Here is a 26870-nt window from a genome sequence, read left to right as displayed (position 1 = left end):
CTTCAAGCCATGTGGATGTTAGTACGGCTTCATGGATATTTAAGCAGCATATTGGTGCAAATGAATATTTAATTTTACTTTATGATCATCAATATTTGATAAGGCATCATTTGGGACAGTTTCTTGTGAAATATATCAGTTATCAGTGGTTCTTTCTTTATGAAGCAATCCACTTGTTAATCCTTTCAATGTGCGATATTACAACAATAAAAAAAGAGGAACCAAATAGAAAATCTATTAAGACTTTAATTTTTATAATGTTTTAAATACATTTTTGGACAGTGGTTGATATCTTTTGCATGAATAAGTTACATAATAAATAAAAGCAAACACAGTTTAATTTCTCTAACATTTTCACAATAAGGCATTTATAGCAGCAAAAGTGGCCAACAGAGTCTCGTTTACCTGAAACACCCAAGTGTTTCCAGCTGGCATCTGTCCTGACCAACTTCAAATCTAGATCAGGAAGGTCTTAGACCCAGTTTAAAACAGAAGTATTTAACCTGGGGTCCAGCCAGGCCTGTGAAACTGTCTCGGGGGTGTTCCAGCAAACTCTGCACCAGTGTTCGGAAATTAAATAAGAAACAAGGAAAACACTGGTGTCGGCCCTAAAGCAATGGAAGTCACAGGAGGTAGCATCTTACTCTCCTGCCAATCAATTTTCTTTTCTTTTTTTTTATTTATGCAGCAGGCAATGTTTATTGATTGCTATGATTATCATAGCCATCCATCCACATTTAACTGCATTTTTCATAGTCTCTGTAGTGAAAGCTGTACAAGAATTGCTTCAACATAAAGGCTGAGTGTTGAAGGTTTGCCTACGCACAGATATCTTCTTCTAATAATTCACCAAGGCTGTCTTGCTTAGTAAGACACCAGTTTATCATCAGAACAAGGAACTGGCTGGCAGCAACACTGAAACATTTGCATACAAAAAACATGACATAATGACCTCAGATCTGCCACTTTATGTGCCCTTTACACAAATCATATTGCACTCAGCACTTAACCTTTATTTCAACATAATACTTAGAAGACTGAGAAGGAGACAAAACAGTTTCCCCCCCCCAAAAAAATAAAGTGGTCTTACAGGACGTCCAGTTGGTAATCACATTATAAAAATGATCCAGATATAAATGAGCCAATCAGAGCTCTTCAAAGTGATTGATGGGACATGCAGCCAATTAAGGGCACGATATAACTTCATGTAGATGAGATCTTGTATCTTAATTACATTTATCAAATACAGCAGAGGTTAATGGCACACAACCTCTGTCAGATTTTTTTTTCATTAATGTCATTATGTTAAGTGGGGTTGAGAACCGACATAACTCACTAAAAGTGTATTATGCAAACAAATAATGTGCCCATTTCTGCATGACCGGCAAATCATGTAGAATATAAAAACAAGAGCTCTGTCAATGTCAAGAAAATGTGCAGCAGTTTACTGTATCAGCTTCAGCTGACAAGCTCACCTCTGGTCATGTTACATAATTCTCCAAACATATTATTATATGCTAATTCTACAGTGCATGTTCTCTTGAAGGTCCAGTGTGTAGGATTGAGGGGGATATATTGGCAGACATGGAAAACAACATAATAAGCATGGTTTCTTTAGTGTATAATCACCGGAAAATAGGAAATGTGTTTTTGTTGCCTTAGAATGAGCGGTTAATATCTAAATAGGGAGCAGGTCCTTGTTTGAGACATGTATAGCTGACACATTCTGTTTGTAGCTACACAACACGCCCCTACATACCACACCTACCACGAGTAAAAGACAAACCTACCAACGCAACGGCTATTTGAACCATGCTACAGTGCTACACTGTAGCGAATAAATGAGACCAAATGTAACAATAATCTACTTTTTAATTCATAATACACGAAAAGGTGATTTACTTTATAAGTAAAGAGATGTAACCCATATCCTACCCTTAGCCTCCTCTCTTTTAACTTAATACTTAATAGCTAACGTTAGCTAATCACTTAGGTAGCATTAGCCTAAGTAATGAGATGTAACCTTCCCATTACCCTTAGCCCAATGTTACCCACCCACCTCTCTTTTAGTGCAATACTTCATAGCTAACATTAGCCAATTGCTTTAGTAGCACTAGCATAGGTAATGAGATGCCCTTACCCTTACCCTAATGTTACCCACCTCTCTTTTAGTGTAATACTTCACAGCTAACATTAGCTTGTAGCTTAGGTAGCATTAGCATAGGTAATGAGATGTAGCCTTCCCATTACCCAAATCCTACTCTTTACTTCCTCTCTTTTAACATAATACTTCATAGCTAATGTTAGCTAATTGCTTAGGTAGCATTAGCATAGGTAAGGAGATGTAGCCTTCCCATTCCCCTTACACTAATGTTACCCAGCTCTCTTTTAACTCAATACTTCACAGCTAGCTAATCCCCATCTTAGCAATTTCACAAGGACCTATGTTTCTGTGCCAAGGAGCAAAGGAGGTTAATGGACTGAGGTGTAGGTATGGTGGGCGAGTCATGTAGCTAGAGGGCAGCTCACGTAGCTGCTCCAGCTGCAGCTATACCTACTCTTATCTACAGGGATTGCCATGTTTCACCGCAATGTCTCTACAGTAGCCTAGAACAGACAAACCAAACACTAGATGGGGCCAAATGTGTTTTTCGCATCAGCCACCACAGTTAGCAGCCATTCTGCAAAGAGCAGCATTGGAAAAGCACTAATCTTTTAAACAAGAACTGGCTTTATTTGCTGTTTTTACCAGTTTAAATCACCTGGTCCGTTTATTTTAAAGAGGAAGAGACCTCTGCTGTTGCTGAACAATGAACACTGAAGCAATATGTAGCGAGAGTTCACACTTCATGCGAGAGTTTCAGCTGGTTGCAGTTTTGCAATCCTGGCTGCTAGATGCCAATAAATCCTATGAATCCTACAGACTGCTCCTTCAACATTAATGGTCGTTTTGTATTTTTAAAATGTACAGCAAAGATTTAACAATGTCAAATAATACATGTGTGGAACTCATTTACACTAAGTGAACAGGTGTGGCCTTGGGGTAGGGCTGTAAATTGTGCTAAATCTGGCTTTGCAAGTAGCAGGGTAAGCACCGTGCAGCGGGCCAGACGCTGTTGGGGGTTAATCAGGGAACAAAATGACCACCTGTTTTTGCAAAGCGATGAGGAAACTCTCAGTTGTCTGATTGGAGCATTTGTATGGGGACTATTTTTGGGGTGGTTGCCTGATTGCTCTCCTGGAGAATGCTGACTTGAACAAGGTAATGTGGCTGTTCTGATGATTACACTGGATAACTACACTGGAGTTACTGCCCGCTGGCAATGAGCCTACAATGAAATGTCTGGTCTTAAAATGTGGACACAGAAATCCACAGCTATTTCTTTTTCTGCGTCTTTCACATATATCCTCACACAGTTCAATCATACCACACACACACACACACACACACACACACACAGAGGGACACTTAATTGTAAGCAAACAAATAACTACAAGTGCATTTGGCTTTAATGCTATTAAATATACATGGAAGCAGTTGGGTGTTGACACATACAAACAGAAGCAGCCTTGTGTGCTCAGTCACACACAGTCGGACATATTGAACGCACACATACTTCACACACAAGCTTTCTGCACACACTTGCACGCACACACACTGCTTGTTTGCAGCTTCTGCCAGCTTTCTCCCTCTGCATGCCGACTGTGTGTCTGGCACTGGGGTTAAGGTCTGGAGCCACACACAAGCTGCGTGCTCTGTCTGGCTTTTACACACTCTAAATGGGCTTTATGAATGGCTAGGACTCAATGACTGAGTCAACACCAGGGGCCACACTCAACCCAATATGACAACGGGTTTTGGAGATAAGTCAGAAACAACATTCTCCCAGCACAGCCAGGAAGCATGTTTAAATTAATATGCCACCAGGTTTTCTTTTGTTTTGCACTGCAAACATTGTGCTGTGGAGTGTGTCAATCCACAGATGTGTTGCTTGTTTGCCATTTCTGGCCGAGCCCAAGTGCTTTTAAACAGCACTCTGCAGTGTCTATGTGTGTGCATGTGTTTGTGCTCTCGTTGCCCCATCAAAGCCATGTTTAATCTGTTCGCTGCAATGAATCCAGCTCTCGACATTGCGTGGAGCCAGTGACTCTGACAGCCTTTCAATGATGGATGGACAGATGGAGGGATGGAGGCCGCTATTCACAATCTTGTGCCCTTGGTGGGATGCATGTTTGCCCCATTCATTACCATCAGAAACATAAAGCGCTCTCCTACTGTACATACAAACTGATACGCGCGCACAAATCCTCACCACTGCTCTATCATTAGATCCAACACCCGACTGACATTCAGATCTGAATCCAGGCTGAAGTCAGATTCAACAAAAGGAGCAGTTGGCGGAGTAAGAGGGCGGAGGCCAGATGTGAGCGTTTCAAGCCAGTCAGCAGCGTCAAATGATGACGGAGCCCGCCGTTTCCGTGACTTCCCATTGGATGGCAGAGGGGAGGTACAGATCGGGGGTGGGGGAGGAGCTGGGATCACCTGGCTGGGGTTTATTACAGCGGGAGATGGAGGGAGCTCAAGCAAAAGAGAGGAGCAAAGAGGTGAGGGCAGGAAGCTGTCGTCCTTTTGCTGCTGGGAGGCCTGGGACTGATCGGCTTGAGGAGGAGGGGGAGGCGACGAAGGGACAGGGACTGATTGGGCAGGGGATTTATGATCACAGACACTGACAGAGCCTGGAAACAAGGTAGTAAAAAGAATAAGACACTGAAAGAAATACAAGTGCCACTTAAGTTGTATTCTATATGAATTATGGGATACTTACCAACACAAGTCACAGGCTCATCCAGAATGTCATCTATGGACTGCCGAGGGTCCATCTGTGGCCAAAAGAAACACTTAAATCCTGTGCAAAATAAACTCTTGGAGGTCTTTACCTGTTCATCTACAAACTCTAACCTGTGCTTTCTGAATCGCCTCCTGTAGTTCTTCCTCCAAGCTACGAATGCCAGGCAAGGTCTGAGCTGGACTTGCTGTAATCTGCACTGGCAGCTCAAAATCCTGGCCAATCACATCACACGGTTGGCAGCAAAACACCTGATTAGAAAGCAGGGGTAAATGAGTTGACAGGTGGGTGATGAGAGTGTGCCCACGTTTGACCAGTTTTCTAGATTGAGGGCTGTGTAGCATGCCCTTGAAAAGCAATTATCCAAGATATGTGTGTGTTAATTGGTCATGTTTACCTGTGTAAACAACACCTCTGCCTGTGTGTCTGTGTCTGGCTTCCCTCTGGAGCATCCAGGATCCTGTTGCAGGAACGGATGAAGGGATCCTCCACAAGACTGGAGGAATAATTTAAAAAAAGACGTTAATAATTCTGGAAAGCATCATCCTGTTATTCTCCAGCTCATCATAGACCAAAGATCCAAGCCTGTGTTTGCTCACCTCGTTGCCTGTGTTAGTGGAGCGGTCCCTGGGCCTGCTCCGTAACCTCTCCCTCATCTCCAGCTCCACACTCAGCTCCTGCTGCTGTTGTTGCTGCTGCTCGCTCTCAGTTCTCCAGGGAGTCCCACACTGCAGGGGCGAGGAGGACGACATGGGTAGACTGGGACTTGGAGTTCCTGAGGCAGTGCTGGCAGGAGCCAGGAAGACGGTGTTGGAAAGACACTGTTCGCCTGCCAAACTGACTGACACAGCATTTGAGAAACCGTTAGGCACATTGTTCAGAATTCCATTTTGGGCGTCACTGAGAATCCCATTAGGAACTCTGCTGTCCGCGATGTACATCTGTTGGTTTGGGCTGCTGCTGGGGGAGTCGTGTCCAGAGCTGGAGCTTGAGCCGGGGCTCTGGCTCGGTGGCAGTTGGGGACAGGAGGTGAGGGGCTCCAGGCTGGTACCCAGCTGGCACAGAGGAGCAGGGGTGAGGCAAGCATGGGGAAGCTGGAAGGGTCGGAGACGCTGCAACAGAGCAGGTTTGGTGCCGGAGACGGGGAGGCCGCGCTTACGCAGCTGCTGCCGCAACTCTGACACCTGAACAAAGGGAAGATACAACGGTGAAGGGCCAAGGACACTTAAGAGTTTGTCATCACAGTGAATTGTAAATACAGCCATTATTCTCTCAGTGCTTCCATGCAATTCTTACTGTTAGATCAACGAGATTTGCAGGGAGAAGCTCAGGCTTGGACGTAGGGTTTGTGTCTGTAGGGGTGTGGTTTGTTGTGGCGGGAACAGGTTGGGGATTCAGGGGCAGGGCTCCAGAGGACTTCACAAGACCATTGTGATCTTCACTGAAGGAATAAAAGAAGCATTAACTCACCCAAACTATTTAAGGACAAACACAGAAAACACATCAAGCAGCAGCTAAGTGCAGCCCGCCACAATATTTACAGGGAGGCATGTTCATGTATTTCAGGTGGGGAGAAGTTCTTTGCAATGAAGGTCATCATGTGACAGTGGTCACGGGACTCTGTTCACTGACTGGCTGCAGTATTCTAAAGCCGCACTTTGCCACTGAAAGTTAAACTATCCTGACTTTTTAGTGTGGCTGCACTTTTCTGCAGAATCAAACGGCCATAGCTCAGTGTGTTTCCAGTGTAACATCTCATTGATAAAGCAGAGATCTTCCTCGTTCGCTCAATCTGACACTGTATCAGCACTGATCTGTTTGGATACCTGGGCTCCACAGTGAGCTGTTGCTGTGGTTGTAGCTGTTGCTGCTGCTGTTGTTGCTGCTGGTTCTGTAGGATTTGCAGCTGGAGGATGACCTGCTGCTGCTTCAGGAGATGGGAGTAGGCTGGGTCTAAAGACTGGGTAGAAGGAGGGTTCTTCTGTTTGGCTCCTCCTGGACATAAATAATTGTTTAGGATCAGACACATTAAGGGATTGTGAAGCAACGTAGGAAAGTAAAGTATTGCTACCTCCAGTCCCAGACCCTCCTCTCTGGTCTGGAGGAATGTACTGGTGATATTTGAGTTTCCTCATTTTGGGTTTGGTGTCCCGCGGTTTCCGTGGGCGGGGGAGATGGTTGAAGTTGAGGGAGGGGGCCAGGGAGGAGGTGCAGGTGGGGCTGGGAGGCCGAGCTGTCTGTAAAGACACATTACCCTCAACTGTAACTGTGCTGTGGCTGTATCGAGTAATTTCTCAAGTAGCGTCTCAAATATCACAGAAAAAATGTCAAGTCATTTCACGTAGTTTGACAGTCTTTGCCCCATGTCAAGGTTAAACTGTACAAATGTCTCACAAATCTCCGAATGACAGCATGTGCTGGTTCTGACACACAGCCATGCTGCTCATGTGTGAATGTGTTAACCTACAGGGCAAATACTGAGCTCCCCCAGAAGTGCAAATTGACAGTAATGAATGCAGAGCAGCTTACAGCGGAGCATTGTGTTTGACAAAACAGACGAGTGACCATCCTGTTAGGTTGAAGACCTCTGCAATGCTCTTTTATCTTTTATGCTGTATACCTGCCGTGAATACCTGTCTCCACAATACACACACACATACACAATCTAAATGTTTATCTGGATGAAAATGTCATATTACAACATGTATGTGTAATGAAATGTTATGAAAATATTTTAAAAGAAGGAGACCCTTGTGAAATTTAAATAAACTAAAGCAAAAGTGATAGGGGCTAACCCCACATTACCTTTGGCAGCAGGGGTGTGGTCTGAGACGTCAGATACAGCCCACTTGGTCTCCCAGTTGTTGCCATGGTGTTTGATTCACTCAGTGTTACACTCATAGGTTGTCTGATGCCCTCGGTTGCCGGGAGCAACGCCAAACCAGACTGAAGACAGAATATCAGATTATCAGAGCTGACATATGAGGCTATTTATAAACTCATCAGTCTGTTAATATTCACTTTAATGTTTTTTAGAGGTTATTGGTGGGAAATAATTCATCAGACTTCCTTGTTGCTGCCAAAAGACATGAATCTTATTCAGAACTAAATCTCAGTGTTGTTTCCGCACCTGAGCGTGACCGGCGCTGTGGTTAAGAGGCAGGGCCACACCTGAGAAGTCACTCAGCAGTTGGTCACCTGAGAGCCCTGGCAGTGTAGAAAAGGTGGGTGATTGGTGAACGCCATGTTGCTCAGTGGGCGAGGAGGAGGCGCAGGAGGAGATGTCATCTTCGAAGACATCAGCGGACAGAGGGAAAGAGGCAGGGCCTGAGGAAGTGAAAAGTGAAAGGAGGTCAAAGGAGGAGGAGACGAGAGAGTGTGACTCTGCCTGTGTGTGCCGGTGCATGCGGATGCGTGTTGACTCACGGTTCTCCAGGGGCAGTGTGTGTTCGTGCTGTTGCTCCACAGGCCCGGGCGGATGTTTGATCCTCTCAGAGAGGTCCTGAGCATGGCGAGCCTTCTTCTGCCTCTGGGCCCCGCACACAGTCCTCTCTGCAGGTGGGAGAAGGAGGGAGGAATGGTGCAGATAAGTGGAGAGATGAGCCACAGATGGGAGATCAGCAGAGAGAGGAGGAGTGGAGAATGGAGAGAGGAGAAGCAACAGGATTTCAGAACATATGTGATGTGAGCATGCACAACAGCGTTGCCACAGGCAGTCAGTCCCAATTCAAAACAGCAGAGGCATAAGAAATTGTAAACACTCCTGTCCATAGGGAGATGTATTCCCCTGGATATGAACGCACTCATAAACACATTCACACAACGTTTTTAAAAGGGCAGAAAGGGAAATCAGATAATTTAAAAAGCCTGATATAATAATAATAGTCTTTTCAAATTAAAAGGAAGGTTAGAGGCTGCGGAGAGGAGGAGGGGAGAGAGAGATAAAAAGACAGAGATGTCAGTGAACGATGGCTCTGATCGCTGGATGGGCGGGTTTATCATGCGCTGTCAATCACTGATATGTTTGCAAGCTGCTTAAAATGCAGAGTTACAGTGTGCAACAAGGTCACATATCTATTTAACTGACAGCTGATGAAACAGCGAGCCCATTGCCAGATTTACACACTGTGTTTCCTCGCACTGTACGACAGGAAGCGGGAGAGCAGCACAGATGTGATAAAATACAGACAGAAAGACAGAGAGAGGTAGGGAAATATGTAAGGATGCACTTTGCTTTGCTGGGAGCACACAGGGTAAAGCAGGAAGGAGACATCGACATTACTGAAGGCAGGGCTTCACCTTGTGCAGTTTCAGTGTTCAGACCACTAGGGGGCAACTTCTGAGCGGCGCTGTCTTCAGTTAGACGCTGCATGAGGAAACAGCAGGTCACACCAACAGACAGGGCCCACAGATTACAGTGCAGTTCATACAGCTTCATTAAATAGTCATTTACACCAGTGTATCCCCCCAAACATATGCAGGGATCCTGTGCTGCAAAGATTCACCACTGAAACCAGCACAAATTATTTTTAGGTGGTGGAAACACTGACCTATGCTATCATTTCTCACAATACAGGTAAACAGAAATGTGGTCTATTCTAATATAATCAACTATACAAACACATCTAAATGAATGAACATGACATCAGCATTAGTATTTGATCTATGTGATGCTGTTGGATGTAACTGAGACACTGGATGCTACTCACCAGAGCTTCACTCTGGTCTTTCTCTGCTTTCTGAGGGGGACAAGTAGATTTCAACCCTGCGGAAACAGAAGAGATGCGGTTATATGACGAAATGACAATGCAGCAGAATGCTTGCATAGTGGAGCAGCAACTCAGGTGAACCAGTGCATCAACAAAGCACTTTCAGCCTTCAGCTCATCCCTCCAAGTTACAACAGCACGGAGCATCTGAGGCACTCTCTTGTGTTGGCAGGCATCAGTGCTTCTTGTGCAACCTGCTTCAGCCTCAGACAACGAGGAGGGAACTGAAGCAAGGTGCACAGCCTGTCTACAAAGTCCCTGAGATTGTTTCTTTTTTTTATGTCTACACCCTAGACTAGTCTGTATCATCGTCACTGCACAGATCTGGATGAATTTGTGTATTAATGCCTGATGTGTAGAGTATATTGTTGTTGTTGCATATGTTACCTCTGATACCTGCTATGTGTACTTGTAGTATGCAGACTTATGTATCTGTATCCAATGCACATCTTGTATATTATGTATATTTGTGATGATGATCCTTATTGCTCCCTCTGAAACATAATAAACATTTTGCACCCTGATATTTTATCATTGTTATAAATATTGTTTAATAATGCTGGAAGTATCCAACTAGATTTGCAGTATAGAATAACAACATTAAAGGTAAAGTTCACTGCAAAATCAAACATACATATTTTTCCTCTTACCTGTAGTGCTATTTATCAATCTAGAGTGTTTTGATCTGAGTGGCTGAATGTTGGAGATATGAGCCTTGGAGATGTCTGCCTTCCCTCCCATATAATGAAAGTAGATGGCACTTGGTTTGTGGTGCTCAAAGAAATACATCTGAAAAACTCAACAGCAATGTCTTATTCCAGAAATCATGAGCCGGTTACTCAAGATAATCCACAGATCTTGTTGTGAGCAGTTTCATGTAGGAACTACTTTCTCTGTACTGAACTACACCCGTCAGCCATATCACTGTGCAGAAGGAAGCGTCTACGCATCTACTCATGGACAATGATGAGATATAAACATTAATGGCGTCCTCCACAGCTGGCTAAGCTATAACGTTAGCTAGCTCAGTGGTGCTAGGTGAGCTAACAGTAGATGCACGTTTCCTCCTGCGCAGTAATATGGTTGGCAGGTGTAGAAAGAAAATAGCTCCTACATGAAACTGCTCACAACAAGGTCTGTGAATTATCTTGAGTAACTGGGTTGTAATTTCTACAAAGAGACATTGCTGTTGAGTTTTTCAAAAGTGTTTTTTGGCCCTTTGAGCACCACAAGCTGAGTGCCATCTAGTTCCATGATATTGGATGGAAGGCAGACATCTCTTTGGTTGATATCCCCAACACTCTGCAGCTCACACCAAAACAATCTGGACTGATAAATAGCACAACAGGTAAGAGGAGAAATATGTATTTTGGGGTGAACTCACCCTTTAACCTTTTTTAAAATTAGACTCCAAAGGAAAGTAAAAGCTGGTCAGTGTGGTAAAACCTCCCATGACATTTTTATGAATCAATAAGCAATCATGTGTCTGTGAAAACAGGTGACCTGAAGTCCATTAATATGAAATTCAACCTGCAGTCACAGTGTACAGGGATCAATCACAATGTAAATGATACACAGAGACTAACCAGAGTCTGCATTGATTTCACTCTGCCTTCGGTTCTGAATCCTCAGCTGCAGGACTGAAAGACAAGAGCAGAGACTGAGCCAGCTGGAACAGTAAGTTTGTTTGATCTGAACGACAAATGATCCGGAGAAATAAATGACACATAGAAAGGTAAGAGTTGAGCAATGTAAGCATGATCACTGTCAAACGATATGGCCTTGTAACTTATATTACCCCATGACTTTGCAACGCTTGTAGATTAAATATCTCCCTGCATGCCGGCACACATCTACACACCTCGCATATGCACATTAGCATTCAGTACGCACACAAACAGGTGAAGCAGGGTAGGGCATGATACATTTCGGTGAGTTTTGAGACCTGAGAGACCTGGCGAGGGGAGGGAGGACTGTGCAGGCAGGGGGGGTTGAGGGCAGTGACTATTTATCTCTCAGTGTGTCTATTTCTGTTGGTCCCATCCCCCCTTCAGCTGTCCCGCTCTCTCCACAAGCCTCTCATACATCCCCTCTTCCTAACGTCATCCTCATTTGTGCTGCTAACTATACTCTTCCTGCCTCTCTGACGACTCAAAACAAAAGTTTAACGTTGCAAAAATCTGGATTTAAAGCAGATTAGCACGCCGTGCTCCGTCGTCTTAACAAGTTAGGGAAGCAGTGCTTATCACACTGCTCTGTTTGATTTCAGCGTGTGTGTCTACCATTGGATTGTTTTGTATTTTAACTGGAGGCCCAATACAAGTCTTAATCCCACTACTTAACATATATTACATTAGATTACACAGTGGTTTCCAACCTGGGGGTCAACCCTCGTTAAAGGATTAGCAGCTAAGACAAAATAAACAGATTTCTAAGAATTTTGTTAATTGTTTTCTGACTTTTTCATTTTTAATGTTTTGGAATTTATTGGTAAAACACTGACTATTTCCGCCTCCTTAGGCTCTTAAAATCATTCAAATTAACCATTTTAGAGGTTTGTTTTGGTTGAACGTCTCGCAGCTCAGAGACGTGATGAGGGGCTGCAAGAAAGGAAGTAAGGAACTATTATTTTATCATTAGGATTCACATTTTCTTAATGTTGACCTTGACATGTAGCATATGCCTGCATTTGTGAACACTTTGCATGGGAAACAATTTGTGTCAAAGCTCAACAATAACAAACTTGTTAGGAATTAAACAACGTAAAAGAACATCAACAAACTCACATCATACTATGGCTGACAACTTCCACAAAGGATCAGTTAAACAAACCTGCAGACCTTATAGACTGGCACAGACTCAGCTATGTACATACATGATGTCAAACAGAGCAGCTGCCCCGAGGAATCACGTTTTCCAGCAGGTGTTTGTACACCTAGGGGACTGCGTCTATGTCATTTCCCCGCCTCTCTATTTTACCAGCCGTTAACGACAGCTGCTGGGAACACAACAGCAGCCGCTACAACTTGTGGGGAGACTTGAATTATGCAGTTAAAGGAGGGTTGTTCGGTGCCATTTGTCACAGAATGCAGGTTGTGTCCTGAAAGTTGTAACAAGCAGAGTAATGCATTGGACTATTAAAACTCTTTAGAGCTTTCAGCTATTCCTTGATTACTTTTGCCCTCAGAATCTAAAGAATATTTGCAGACTGTGACGGGATATCATCATCAATAACTCAGGATCTTTTTTCCCATGGATTTAACATGGATTGTTGCTTATTTAGACATTAATATTTAATGTTGTAGGGACTTAAAGGGGGCTTTAATTTAAAAGGGCTTTTCTGGTAGGGCTGCATGAAATGAGGAAAATACAGTATGTTGTTGTGTATCGTGATCACGATATTACTTGTGATAAATAATACAATCATTTGACTCAGTTCTACTGCTTTCACACTCCTAAGATACAACAAATGGAGAGATGTCGTTTTGTTGTAGACCATCCTGGAACTTAGCGTCACCCTGATTCCCTTGACAAAAAGCCAGTGGAATTTTTCCTTTAGATTTTAGATTATCACAGCTCCATAAATGCAATCACCAGAAGTAAAAAGCTAACGTTAGGCTACATAAACTACATTACAATTGCATTAGCGACAGTTAGCAAACATCTTTTTAAGGACGTTTAAAGCTTAAAAACTCTTGAGTGGGGTGTTTACTGACATATTTCATACTGTAGAACAAAAAGTGAAAATCTCTTAACCTTGTATCAAGCACAGACCTTGTTCAGGTGTGTAACCAAAACCCACTGGCTTCAAGACGAGGGAGCCGGAAGTCATAAAATGCTAACTAATTTCCATGTTTTGGACTCATTCCTGCAGCACTTTATTGCTAATTTAATTTTTAAATGAAAGGAAATTATTTCCAAAATTCTTCTATCGAACAAATCGAAGATTGAACAGGCACCATTTTAAAAAAACGAATGACTGCTACATTTTTCTACTGATACTCTCTTTGAAGTAATTACAAAAATGCATGTGCCGTATTGCACAAGTTGACTTCACAATAACAATATTTTTTTTATTTATTAAAATCAATTTTTTAAAGTTTTTTAAATCTTTTTTTTTTACTTCTTTTTATTGTTTGTTTGTTTTTTGTAGAGAATTGAAATAATAATAACATTTATCTTAAAGGCCCATCTGTATTTCCATGTGAATCAACAAACAAGCCATGTGGAGGTTAAAGTGTCACATTGAAATTGAGGATTGAACTGAACATAATTGGCACCAATTAAAAAGAAAAAAGAATGATAGCTACATTTTTAAGTGCAGTTTTCCACTGATACTAACTCAAAAAAATGCCTGTGCAACATTGCACAAGTTGGCTTCACGATGACATTTTTTTAAAATTAAAATCTAAAATCATTATCTTTCTAATTATTAGTTTTTTCGTTTAATTAGAAAATTTAAAAAAAAACATGCAGAGATCTTTAGCCCTGGGCTCAGCTGTCTTTCACCTCTGTTCAAGACATCTCTGTCTGTGTGTATCCATCACTAAATCCATTCACCATCAATCAATACCTCCACTCTATTGATCGTGTGATAGACAGCTGGACTGAGGAGCCAATAACCCTCACCAGCACTTCACCTCTGCATATTCATGCTAATGTTGCCAATTGTTGTGGGAGAAATAAATCTATCTCTGCTTTAATTAGCGTGAGCTGAGACTCCAGGATTCCTCACCTGAGCGGAACTTGTTCCGGATGAGAAGCGACCTCTCGGAGGCCAGTAGTGTCATGGTGGAGAGGGGGGGTCTGGAGGTGTGTGGGGGGGGGGGGAGTAGAGGGAGAGAGAGGAAATTCCTGGTGTCACTCTACCAGGAGGAATGGACCCCCTCTCCGTCTGTCTCTCGCTGTTGCAGGGGAGCAGAGGAAGCAGGGGAGTGAGAGAGACAGATGCTTGTTAATCCACTGATAGACACAAACCGATATTGATAGAGGCACACAAAGCACGGCGGAGATAGATGGAGGGGGAAATAGAGACGCAAAGCCTCTCAGACCTACAGGCAGACTGAACGCTGCGGCGAACTGCTCTGGCAACAGCAGGCCTCCCTATAGACAGCCTGTCATAATCACACAGAGAGTCACAGAGGCCCACCCACGGAGACAGAACTAACGACACAGAGAATTAAACAGACAAGGAGGCGTTTTAGGGAGACAGAGCGAGAAGCCAGAGGAAGTAGGGGAGGAAGAGGAAGAGCGAAGGAGACAGAAGCGCCCAGCAGACACTCGGACGTCAGGGCCAGAGGACACTGATTGTGACGGACAAACATGAACTTACAAACACCTACAGCGTCGCACATTTTGCACTGTGACAGCAGGACCTCGAATGTGTCATGTGCTAAAAGAAGTGGAGCTGCCTCTCAAATAGAGAGAGCGGGGAATCTACATAAGCTGCATTAGTGCACACACACAACCTATTAACAATATTGATTCGAACTGGCCGGCCATGGAACACCCAGAGGAAGCTTGGACAAACACACACACACACACACACACACACAAAACCACACATCTATCCACACACACGTGCTGTGGAAAAGCTGAGGTTATGCATACTAAATCCCCACAGTGTTCATCCTACTCCCAGTCCCATAAAACACACACACACCTCACTTATTTACAATATGAAGAAGTCCTTAAAAAGGAGGCTACTCACTCATTAATGCAATCAAATAACAAGCAATTGATTGAGATTTCTTGTGTGGCACAGGCGTTATTTCACAGTGGGGCACTGAGGCACAAGAAGGCACTGAAAACACTGAGAGAATAAAAGCAAGAGAATGAAAGAGAATACTTACAGGAAGAGAGAGAATTGAGTCCCTCGGGGGAAATTGGAGTGGATTTAAGATTAAATTGAGAGAGGTGCGAGATGGAGGAAGAGAGGGAAAGAGAGAACTTCGTAGTGCGTTTAATGACGATTTCTTTCTTTCATGTTCTTTTCATATCCTTTTTTTCCCTTTCGTCCCTTTTCCACACTTCTCTTTTTTGTCTTTTCCCTAAAGGTGAAATGCAAAGAGTGAAAGGATCAGTGGTGTCTTCGTCCCCTTGCGATAGAAGCTCTCCCTCTCTACCTCTGCCTCGCTCTCTCTGCCCCCTCTCCCCATCCGCCCCAAAGCATCCTGGGTCCTTGGTGCCAACTGTGAGCGACTGTCAAACTTTACCCCTCCCCCTCCATGGCCTCGTCTCCCTCCCCTCCCCTCCCCTCCTCTCCCCTATAGCGGCCATGTACTCTCCCTCTGCTGACTGATTGACTGAGCAGCAGATTCAAAGACAATAAGCACTTTTCTGTTTGTTTGTACGTGACTTTGACAAAAAGTAGATGAAGTCAGTGCAGTTCCTTAACGTCAGGAGCCAAACTGCCACATGATGTGACGGATAGAAAAGTGAAGGCGGGATAAAGAGACGGTTTATTACAAGGCAGCGAGAGCAGCCCAGGAGTGTTTTGGACTCACATCAAATCATGTACTGCAGCAGGACTGCAGGCTCATATGCTCCTGTCAAGACACCTTTGGGTCACCCTCTTAAAGTGATTTAGCACTGTTTGCGTGCAAGTGTATGTGTGTGTGTTACGTGTGTGTGAGTGTGTGATACCACTGAGAGTCACAGGTCAGTAAGTCAGTGTCTGTCAGCATGTACATTTACAGTTTGTATCAGCCGAGCGAAACCGCCCAAGTTTCACCTCAAGCTTCTTAAGCAACCTGGGAGAACATGTGGGAGTGTGCTGTCTTGTGTGTGTGTGTGTGTGTGTGTGTGTGTGTGTGTGTGTGTGTGTGTGTGTGTGTGTGTGTGTGACACAACCCAAAGTCACAGGTCAGTGTCTGTCAGCATGTACGTTTACAGTATGTACTAGCCGAGCAAAATCACCTCAAGCTTCCAAAGCAACCTGGAGAACATGTAGGAGTGTTTTCCTATGTGTGCATGCTCTCTACGTGTGTGTGTGTGTGTGTGCGTGTGTGTGTGTGTGTGTGACATAACCCAGAGTCACAGGTCAGTGTCCGTCAGCATGTAGCTTACAGTATGTGTCAGCCGAGCAAAACTGCTCTAGTTTTACCTCAAGCTTCCAAAGCAAGTAGGGAGAACATGATTATGTTTACCTATGTGTGTAATCTCTCTACGTGTGTGAGTGTGTGACACAACTAAGAGTCACAGGTACGTAAGTCAGCATCAGTCAGCGTGTACATTTTCAGTATGTATCAGCCGAGCGAAACCGCTCTAGTTTTACCTCAAAGCTTCCAAAGCAACATGTGGGAGTATTTTCCTATGTGTGCATGCTCGCTATGTGTGTGTGTGTGTGTGTGTGTGTGTGTGTGTGTGTGTGTGTGTGTGTGTGTGTGTGTGTGTGTGTGTTTGTGAGTGTGTGAGACGCAACTGAGAGTCACAGGTCAATGTCCATCAGCATGTAGCTTACAGTATGTATCAAATCACTGGAGTTTCAGTTCAAGCTGGGAGAACATGTGGGAGAGTGTTTTCCTATGTGTGCGTGCTCGCTACATGTGAGTGTGTATGTGTGTTGTGTGTGTGTGTGACACAGCTGAGACTCACAAGTCAGTAAGTCAGTATGTGTCAGGATGTACACTAACAGTATGTACCAGGCGAGCGAAAGTTTCACCTCAAGCTTCCAAAGCAACTAGTAGGAACATGTAGGAGTGTTTTCTTATGTGTGCATGCTCTCTACATGTGTGTGCGTGTGTGTGTGTGTGTGAGACACAACTGAGAGTCACAGGTCAGTGTCCGTCAGCATGTAGCTTACAGTATGTATCAAATCACCGGAATTTCACCTCAAGCCTCCACGGCAACACGGGAGAACATGTGGGAGAGTGTTTTCCTATGTGTGCATGCTCACTACATGTGAGAGTGTGTGTGTGCTGAGACTCACAAGTCAGTAAGTCAGTGTCCGTCAGCATGTAGCTTACAGTATGTACCAGTCGAGCAAAATCTCCCGAGTTTCACCCCAAGCCTCCAAAACAACCTGGTAGAACATGTGGGAGTGTGTTTTCCTACATGCGTATGCTCTCTACATGTGTGTGTCTTTGTGTGTGTGTGTGTGTGTGTGTGTGTGTGTGTGTGTGTGTGTGTGTGTGTGCAAGTGCCTTAGGGCTGCAGAGGGGGAAAAAGTGGGGGAAGTGAGGTCGTAGCTGGAGCACCTGTTCCGTTGATTTGACAGACAGGTTGGTGTGTGCTGGTTCAGCAGGTCGTAGAGAGTGGGGGAGACAGAGAGGGGAGGTAGAGAGGGTGAGGCAGAAGTTAGAGTGGAAAGGGCGGGTGCGACACAGTGGGGGAACTCTTTATGATGGGGGACAGGAAGAGAGCTGGAGTCGATACAGGAAAACAGAGGAGAGGGGGAAAAAAAAGGAGGTCGCTGCCATTTTATCTGATGTGGAAAGAAAGCCTCTGACGTGGAGATCCACTAATCGGGGAACACGGAGCAGAGATAGCACGGCATGGGCCAATTACGGTTGCCATGGAACAAAATGGGACAACTAATGGAACACAAAATGAATGGGAACCTTAATTTAATACATGGTTATAGACGGACGGCTCTTTCAGGTGCCATTTGCGCAGTGCGTCCGCGTTTTTTCGTCATTATAGAATCTCACCTTTGACAGCTTTTCCTCTCCTGCCCTGCAAATGCATTTCAAACACACATAACACACACTCACACACACATATAAACACTGCCTGCACTGACAGCATGGCACAGTATTGAGGGAAAGATGATGTAATTGCTTATTCCTCTGGTGCCCCTCCACAGAAAACACCCTCTCCTCTACAGCCTGGGCTCCCTCTCTGATTAACACCTGTTACCCTCCCTCACACACACACAGACACTATAGTGTTAATCCTGCACTGTGTCTAGTGAACGAGGAGGCTTGCACGCTCTTAACCTTTCCCTTGTGAAATATCATATTTCTCTGTGTAAGTCTGGACTCGTCTTTTTGCACAGGCCCTGCCTTCATATGCAGCACACAGGCTCAGAGGCAGCTCGGAATAATATGAGCACTCATGGGCAATTTCATATTTATGTCAAACCTGCTTCCTTAGCAGCTGAAACTGCAGAGTTTGAATGTAGATCCAGCTCTCCCCAGGCTCACTCTCCTCTGTCTCTCACCCTGGGTAGAAGTACTGTATCCCTCCACCATTTGAGAGCTGAGAAGCAGCATAGGGAATGAGCCGGCACATGCAACACATCATCAGTGTGAGTGTGCCCTCACATGGCTGAGCCGCGCAATGACAAAGAGATAAATAAAAAAGAAATCCATCCATGGTTAGTTTAGCTTTCCATCATTTTAGCTTTCAGTGGGGATAATGGGACGTCTGTGATGCATCAGAGCAGATACACAACAAACATATCAAAGTGCCAAATGTATCAAAGAGAGTAAAAAGCTGAAACACACCAGTCTAACACACTTCATTACATCTGCTGCCTCTCCCTGCTCGTTCATCACTGGATCTATTCCCGTCCCTTGCTCCTCTCCTCTCCTCTCCTCTCCTCTGCTCTCCTCCTCTACCTTTATCACTTCAATCACTTGGCCATGTGCCTCGTGCCACTCACAAGCCCTGCTGCCCGTTCCACTTCATGCAACACAAACACAGACACACACACACACAGACCACACAGAGACCACACAGCTTTCTGTCCGCACTCTGTCCATCATCCATCTGTCTGTCAGTCACTGCACTTTGAAGCTGTGTGCAATCTGGATAGCCACCAACCCCCGTGCACACACACACATACTGTACTGTACACACACATCCTCCAGCTGGACTGCTGATCTCACACACACTCGGCTGGCTGCATATTCATCATCATCATCATGCGCTGAGGACCTTGTAGGCTCAGCGATGCAACAGCCCAGTGGTGTCAATTAGGGGACCCAAATCTGTTTTGTGTTACTGACAGAGCAGCATTGATTTAATGGCTGAAGCCTCAGAGTGACCTTAACAATATGTACGCAGCACTTCAATAAGCGTCTCATACAAGACGGCGAGGAGCACTCGTTAGTTAGGGCCACATCTTTCACGGGACAGATAAGGAGGGGTGAACTGTAAGTGTAAGTATTAAATTAACAGAGTCAAGTTGGTGCTTGTGCTGCCTCGCAGGGCATCAGAGTGAGTATTATGAACAGGAAATATGGATTAAATCTTCTACTGAGGTACACATAATCCTAAAACACAATGTCAACACAGTGAGACAGTCATTTATTGACAAAATAATCATGTGGGAATGGTTGTTTTTGGCACCCTCTGGAGTTTGTCTATTCATCTGTGAACACACTGAATAATATTTAATTATAGTTACATAACTTTATTCATATGTCATGTGGAGACAAGCTGAGGGAAACAGCTGAAAGTGATAATGTGGAGATTTCACAGTTTCATTTGTGTCAATTTATTGAAAGGACATTCATTTCAGAACTGCAAATTATTCATATTTTTCGTGATTTATTGGGGCACAATAATTTAACATGTAAATAAACTGGAGCTGCAACGATGAATCAATTAGTTGTCAACTATTAAACTAATCCCTAATTAATTTGATTATCACTTAGTGGAATTGGGTCATTTTTTAAGAGAGAAACAGTCCGAATTCTCTGATTCTAGCATCTCAAATGTGAATATATTTTTTGGTTTCTTTACTCCTCTGTGACAGTAAGCTTAATATATTTGGGTTGCGGACCAAACATAACATTTGAGGGTGTTATTTTGGGCTTTGGGAAACACTGATTGACATTTTTCACCATTTTCTGACATTTTACAGACCAAAAAACAAATTGATTAATTGAAAAAATAACTGACTGATTAATCAACAATGAAAGTAATGATTAGTTGCAACCCCAAAATAGACTGCGATATAATTTACTTTTTCTTTTTTTGCTGTCTTCTTTGTGTGTACAAAAAAAATGAAGCAATACCTCTTATAATGTTCAATTATTAGGGTGATTATCACAAGAAAAATATAAGTTTTAATAGCTACTTGTATCATTTTTCTTGTATTTTTGGCTCCTGGCAGCTTTATACTTTTTTTTCTGTGTGCAAATAGTGTGCTAGTTGTGCACTTCTACCCAAGTGACTCTTGTAGTCGCTTTGTCCTAATGTTTTCTTTCTTTTCGTATATTGCCCTTGTAAAGCACTTTGTGACCTTTGTCTGCAAAAAGCGCTAATACATTTTACTTACTTAAATTGACAAAAAGAGTCAGAATAACTGCTGAATTTTTGTGTTGAAAAGAAAGATAGAACAAAAGTGGGGGAAGGTGCTAAACAAAGACAAAAATGAATATAGAAAGTTAGAAAAAGTTAACCAAAATGAATCTGGACTCTGGAATTTCATCAAATGGATGCAACAATAGTGTAAATCATGTCACCATAAAGTAGAGCTGCTTGGTTTTTTTTTTTGCAACTTTGCCCACAATGGCCTGACACGAGTAGAGATCCTTGATGATAAGTTCACTTTTCATATTCATATCTACAAATAATACTTACAAGCATTTTGCACATTGAAAAGGTTTTGTCGATGTGTCGATTTTCTGTGCAAGAAGAACTCAGCGTAAGTTCAATCAGGAAAACCGTCTTTGAGCTCATCCATTCACAATCCTCTAATCAGCTGACTATATGTGTTCACTAGTTATCCAATCGAACTTTGCCACAATCTCTATCAGCCAATCAGGATTCTACTGCAAAATTTTAAATCTGCTCTCTCCCCTGCTGCTGTCAGCCATCATTTTAGGCAGAATTGTCGCACCCTGCTCCACCCTGTTCACCTCTAGCCATCATATCCAGAGTCCAGGACGAGCTCAACAAAGGCTCATTCCTCTGCTCATCCAGATCATCAGCACTTCTCCATCTTCTCCACATCTTCATCTCATCTCACCTTCACCACCTCTACCACCACCAGTGTCTAGACCTTTGCTCGTTGCCATTGTATTCAGCCCTCTAGATCACATGCTAATGCACTGGGATGCTTGAAAAAAACAGACAAAACCATGTCAGCCTGTAACTCTTGCGAGGAAGCAGGTTGAGGAGTAGTTCGGTCAACGGAAGATACTGCACGTCTCCAGATGTGGAATGTAGAATACACCAAATGGCAACAGTCTACAGCACAGAAACACTAATGTTTTACTCCACTTTCAAGTTATTTTGAAAGCGAAGGGTTTCATAAACACACTGCAGTACCATGTCAAATTGAAAAAATAAACTATGTCAAGGGCGGCACGGTGGTGTGGTGGTTAGCACCCTCGCCTCACAGCAAGAGGGTTGCCGGTTCGATCCCGGGCGTGGGGGCCCTTCTGTGCAGAGTTTGCATGTTCTCCCCAGGTCAGCGTGGGTTCTCTCCGGGCACTCCGGCTTCCTCCCACAGTCCAAAGACATGCAGATTGGGGACTAGGTTAATTGATAACTCTAAATTGCCCGTAGGTGTGAATGTGAGCGTGAATGGTTGTCTGTCTCTATGTGTCAGCCCTGCGATAGTCTGGCGACCTGTCCAGGGTGTACCCTGCCTCTCGCCCGATGTCAGCTGGGATAGGCTGCAGCCCCCCCGCGACCCTCAAGAGGATGAAGCAGTTAGAAGATGAATGAATGAATGAATGAATGAATAAACTATGTCAAAATATATATTATATATAGGCCATAATGTGAGCAGAAAGAGTACAGAGGCCCCATCAGAGCTGAAGTTGACCAGAAAGAGAACTGAGTCCTCTTTCAAATAAACTGACAATGTGAACACAAAAAGAACTCAGTTCCTTTTTCTGTTGGTCCACTTTTTGGTGCACTTTAAGAGGACTGAGTGCACTTCATTTAAAAAGGACTATATGTGAAAACATGTTTTCTTAGTACGAAAGTTCCTCTTTTTGATTCAACATTGTTTCCATGTTGAGTTGTGTTGAAAAGTAACATTAATTTTGTTCCAAGAAGACTGCAACTTAAAAGATACCAACCTGTTTGGTCAAACTCAGATTCATATGAGCTTCAGCTGGACTCGACCATGATTGTGGACTTCCATCTGGAACATTGTCACTGCATTATGAAGTGAGCCTGTTAACAGCCAGTATGGACAAGAACAGCAGCCAATTACTCCGATACATATGAGCATGTGAGTGTTGTTTTGAGCCAGACTTAAAAAAACTAATAAATCCATTACCGATCCTGTTTGTGATGACCGCAGCCGGGGGGAGGAAGGGGTCCGGTTTGGGGACCTCAGAATCGCGTCTCTGCTTTTTGCAGATGATGTGATTCTGTTGGCCTCATCACACCGTGACCTCCAGCATGCACTGGGGTGGTTTGCAGCCGAGTGTGAAGCGGTCGGGATGAGAGTCAGCACCTCCAAGTATGAGGCCATGGTTCTCTGCCGGAAAACGGTTGATTGCCCGTCTGGGTTGGGGGAGAGTTGCTGCCTCAAGCGAGGAACTTCAAGTATCTTGGGGTCTTGTTCATGAATGAGGGTAGAATGGAGCGTGAGATGGATCAGTGGCTTGGTACAGCTTCTGCAGTGATGCGGACGCTGTGGTGGTCCGTCATGGTGAAGAGGGAGCTGAACCAAAAGGCAAAGCTTTTGATGAGGTCGCGGATACAAGTGGCCGAAATGAGTTTCCTGTGAAGGGTGGCTGGACTCAGCCTTAGAGATAGGGTAAGGAGCTCGGACATCCAGAGGGAGCTCAGAGTAGAGCCGCTTCTCCTTCGTGTTGAAAGGGGCCAGTTGAGGTGGTTTGGGCATCTGATCAGGATGCCTTGGGGTCCCCCAGGAGGAGCTGGAAAGTGTTACTGGGGAGAGGGATGTCTAGGGTGCTTTGCTCGGCCTGCTGCCCCCATGACCCAGCCGCGGATAAGCGGATGAAAATGGATGGATGGATGAAATGAGTAGAAACCTCACTATAAATGGCAGCTGAAAATATTAACTGTATCCAACTGTGTTATTTATAATTTGCCTGTGAGTCCTTTGGGGACCAAAAGTCATTTTTATAAGGACCTCCTCTGAGTCACAAGTTAAACATTCACTTAAAGGTAAAAAATGAAATATGCATGAAGTATTTGCTCGTTCAGTTTTACCAGAGTAAATACTCTACACTGTCTCTGAGAACACGCCGTCAGCAGCACATTTCTTCGTTCTCTGCTTGGTTAACCTTTGCTCCTTGCACCCTCTGCACCTCTCTCCTTCCACTGACCCTCAATAGAAGTCAGTTTGCCAAAATAAAACACAATGAAGCTTAGCGCAGGTCTCTTTCAGCATACCACAGCATCTCTATTTGCACAATGACCGGTGTAGAAATAAGGAATAGGACAGCCACGAGGACCCAGTCAGGCCATTTGAGCGATACAGTATTTAATAACTTATCTTGAGCCAAGCTCTGTTAGGCTCCGTGGCTTAAATGGAGCAGAAAATTGAGAGTGTGCAAAAAACAGGGGACTGTCTTACAAACTCAATTACTCCCTGGAGGCAGTCCAGCAGATATATATCAGGTATCTTAATTTTTTTTCCCTTCACAAAGATCCATGTAAAGTCTGAGCTCGTCTTTGGTGATTAACATAGAAAAAGGAATCAGCTCCGAGGATCATCTTAAATTAGAGGAGAGATAAAGGACCCTGGCCCCAGTGTTCATTATCAAGGAGAGTTATATGTGATTAATATAAAAAGCCACATCAAATATACTTCAATTTTTTTAACATCTGTGTGGAAAAGACACCAAAGTGGAAGAAAAGACAATAGGGTCCTGCTGCAGAGCTCCAGGCTCAGGCCCACCTCCTGCACTGGGGAAAATCCTCGCTAGGGGTCTCTCAATCAAAACAACAGACCCTGGACTTTGTAGATTGGAAGCATGGAAGCTGTAGGCTTTATTACCAATGAAAATCTATCTGGCATGACTCAGGCAGAAATTATGTTCACACAATCAACTCTCTAAGTCTTATTCACATTACATTTCGTATTGTGGATTCACTGTATGTCACTAAGTCAGTCATTCATTTCTGTAACCGCTTATCCTGCTGGGGGTTGCGGGGGGATGGAGCCTATCTCAGCTGACATTGGGCGAGTGGTGAGGTACACCCTGGACCGTGGTGCCTAACTGATTCTAATTTAACAGCTGCAGTGTTTTCTCTTTGTAATGTACCATGAGAGGGAATTAGCAAGCTAGCTAGCTAACTGGCCAGCCAATTTAAAGAGGCAACAGATAGCATCTTTTCCTAGATATATCATTATGAAAATAATGTGGGTTGCACAGGGTAGTGGCCACAGTAAAATCAGACTATCAGCGTTTACATAGGTTACTTAGTGGCTTTGCAATCTTCCAAAATTTCGCAGAAAAAAATCTGCTTTACGGCAGGAAACGCGTCATGTATTGCAAAATTGGTCGGTCAGCCAATCAGGGACTGGAGCTGGTCCTTATGAGGAGTTAGGCATGAGATAGTTGAGTCACGAGCACAATGACAGACGGACAAAGTTTGGAAACAAGTGATAAATGGCCTAGCGAAAGAAAACGAGCTCCTCTGTCTGAGGAGCTCGTTTTCTTTCGCTAGGCCATTTATCACTTGTTTCCAAACAAGTGATAAATGGCCTAGCGAAACAAGTGATAAATGGCCTAGCGAAAGAAAACGAGCTCCTCTGTCTGAGGAAGCAAAGAAGAGCAAAAAGGAGAGTGATAAAAGAAGAGGAAAAACAAGAGTAAACCTCAGTCAGGTGTTCAAGAGATGGAGGGAGCTCCGTGACCAAAGAGGTTTTAACACCAATGTCCAGCTAGCTTTCTTTCTGATGGATCAGTAAGTAACATGGCTAAATGTTAGCTAGACGAGAGAGGACTGTACTGTACTGGCTGCTAGTTCATTCCTAGCTGGCCAGCACTGTAAATCGCTGCAACCAGGGACCAGGTAGTGAGTGTTGGTCAGCTGACATCCTCGTTGCCATTCTACGGCAGCCCTCGGACAGTGATACCTCCCTCCCTTCCTTCTGTTCTCTTCTCACGGAGGTAGCTATCGACAGACATCGGCCAGCTAAGTTACGCCCAGCTAAGTGAACACTGAACTTTGTTTCCCATTCAATTTGAGCTCCAACCGGCCGCATCGTTTCCATACGGTACTGTTTATTCTCGAATCAGGACTGTTTACATGTGCATATTGGTGTAATTCCACTGTGTCTACTGTTGTTTGTATTGATACTGTACATATTGGTATAATTTACTGTGAGGTGTTTGTACTGGTACTGTGCATTCTGGTATAATTATTTGCATTACTATTTGTTTTTTTGTTGCTCGGTCCTCTTACTCATTTATTTAGTATAGTGTCCACACACCTTCTCATTCTACATATACATAGAGGTATACCGGTGGCTTTACAGCCTAGATTTTATTGATTATCTCTGATCCCCACGGTCAATTTGGTTGTTGCGACAGTGCGACACAACGCCACTGACACTAGGTGGCGCCAAGCTAAAAAAAAAAAAAAACGAATCCTATCTTCTTGCCTCCAAGAATGCTGCTCAGCCATAAAGTTAATTTTCCTCAGTGGCCACTTGCAGTATTGCAGCGAAAAAATCTCCTGCAGCCTATTGCCAAAAAGCATTTTCCCCATAGACCACCATTATGAAAGAGATGTCTGTAAAACTGTTGACAGGACGCCTCGGACTGCAAACAAGGTCAGTTATGACTCTTTCTATTATAAATTTTTCATCGATGTTGGTTTTATATCGGCAAAACTTTCCTAAAGCCGAGAAAAGCATTTTTAAACTCTGTGATGTCATCACAATGTCAAGCTTATAAGCTGAGCAGGAACTCGCAGGTGGGGCTAGCAGGAAAAACACCAAACTTGAACGTATTCAGTGGGCCACATACCACAGAAGTAAACCCGAGAAGTAGAAACTTTGTATGCACCGGGCAAGCAGCTACACTGAAATGAATCTGCGCCATCTTGGCATCTGGTATGTGGGTATTATCATAAATCTATGGATGCACTCCAAATTGCACAATTTTCACTCTTCTTACTTTTAGTACGTACAGCAACTACCATAAAAAAGTATGCATTTTTGCATGGAGTATGCACACAATCAGGATGTACTACTGTCTCATAACAATGCGCCCTGAACTTTGACCCTCTTGCACATATATTTGTTACTTTGGGGATGAAACAAAACACAGTTCAAAGAGCTTACCAGAGACACAGGTCAACCTGGAGAGATCTGCTGTTGTTTGCAATGTATGTAGTTTTACCTTTTATGGTATAAC

General features: G+C 43.8%; 1 protein-coding gene across 1 annotated transcript; it reads right to left on the bottom strand.

Moving 5' to 3' along the window:
* Window positions 1-223: 223 nt before the first annotated feature.
* si:dkeyp-69b9.3 (myocardin) lies at window positions 224-15767 on the bottom strand. Its single transcript, XM_049584415.1, has 16 exons — window positions 15468-15767; window positions 14351-14519; window positions 11202-11255; window positions 9557-9612; window positions 9147-9213; window positions 8274-8399; window positions 7978-8174; window positions 7653-7793; window positions 6919-7084; window positions 6674-6842; window positions 6144-6288; window positions 5447-6031; window positions 5245-5343; window positions 4961-5098; window positions 4827-4881; window positions 224-4737 (listed from the first exon to the last, which is right to left on the bottom strand). The coding sequence occupies exons 2-16, from the start codon at window positions 14403-14405 to the stop codon at window positions 4310-4312; spliced, it is 2481 nt and encodes an 826-aa protein (XP_049440372.1). The 5' UTR covers window positions 14406-14519; window positions 15468-15767; the 3' UTR covers window positions 224-4309.
* Window positions 15768-26870: the final 11103 nt, after the last annotated feature.

This window comes from Epinephelus fuscoguttatus, linkage group LG8 (assembly GCF_011397635.1).
Source record: "Epinephelus fuscoguttatus linkage group LG8, E.fuscoguttatus.final_Chr_v1".
NCBI classification, from domain to species: Eukaryota; Metazoa; Chordata; class Actinopteri; order Perciformes; family Serranidae; genus Epinephelus; species Epinephelus fuscoguttatus.
This window is presented reverse-complemented; position numbering and strand designations above follow the sequence as displayed.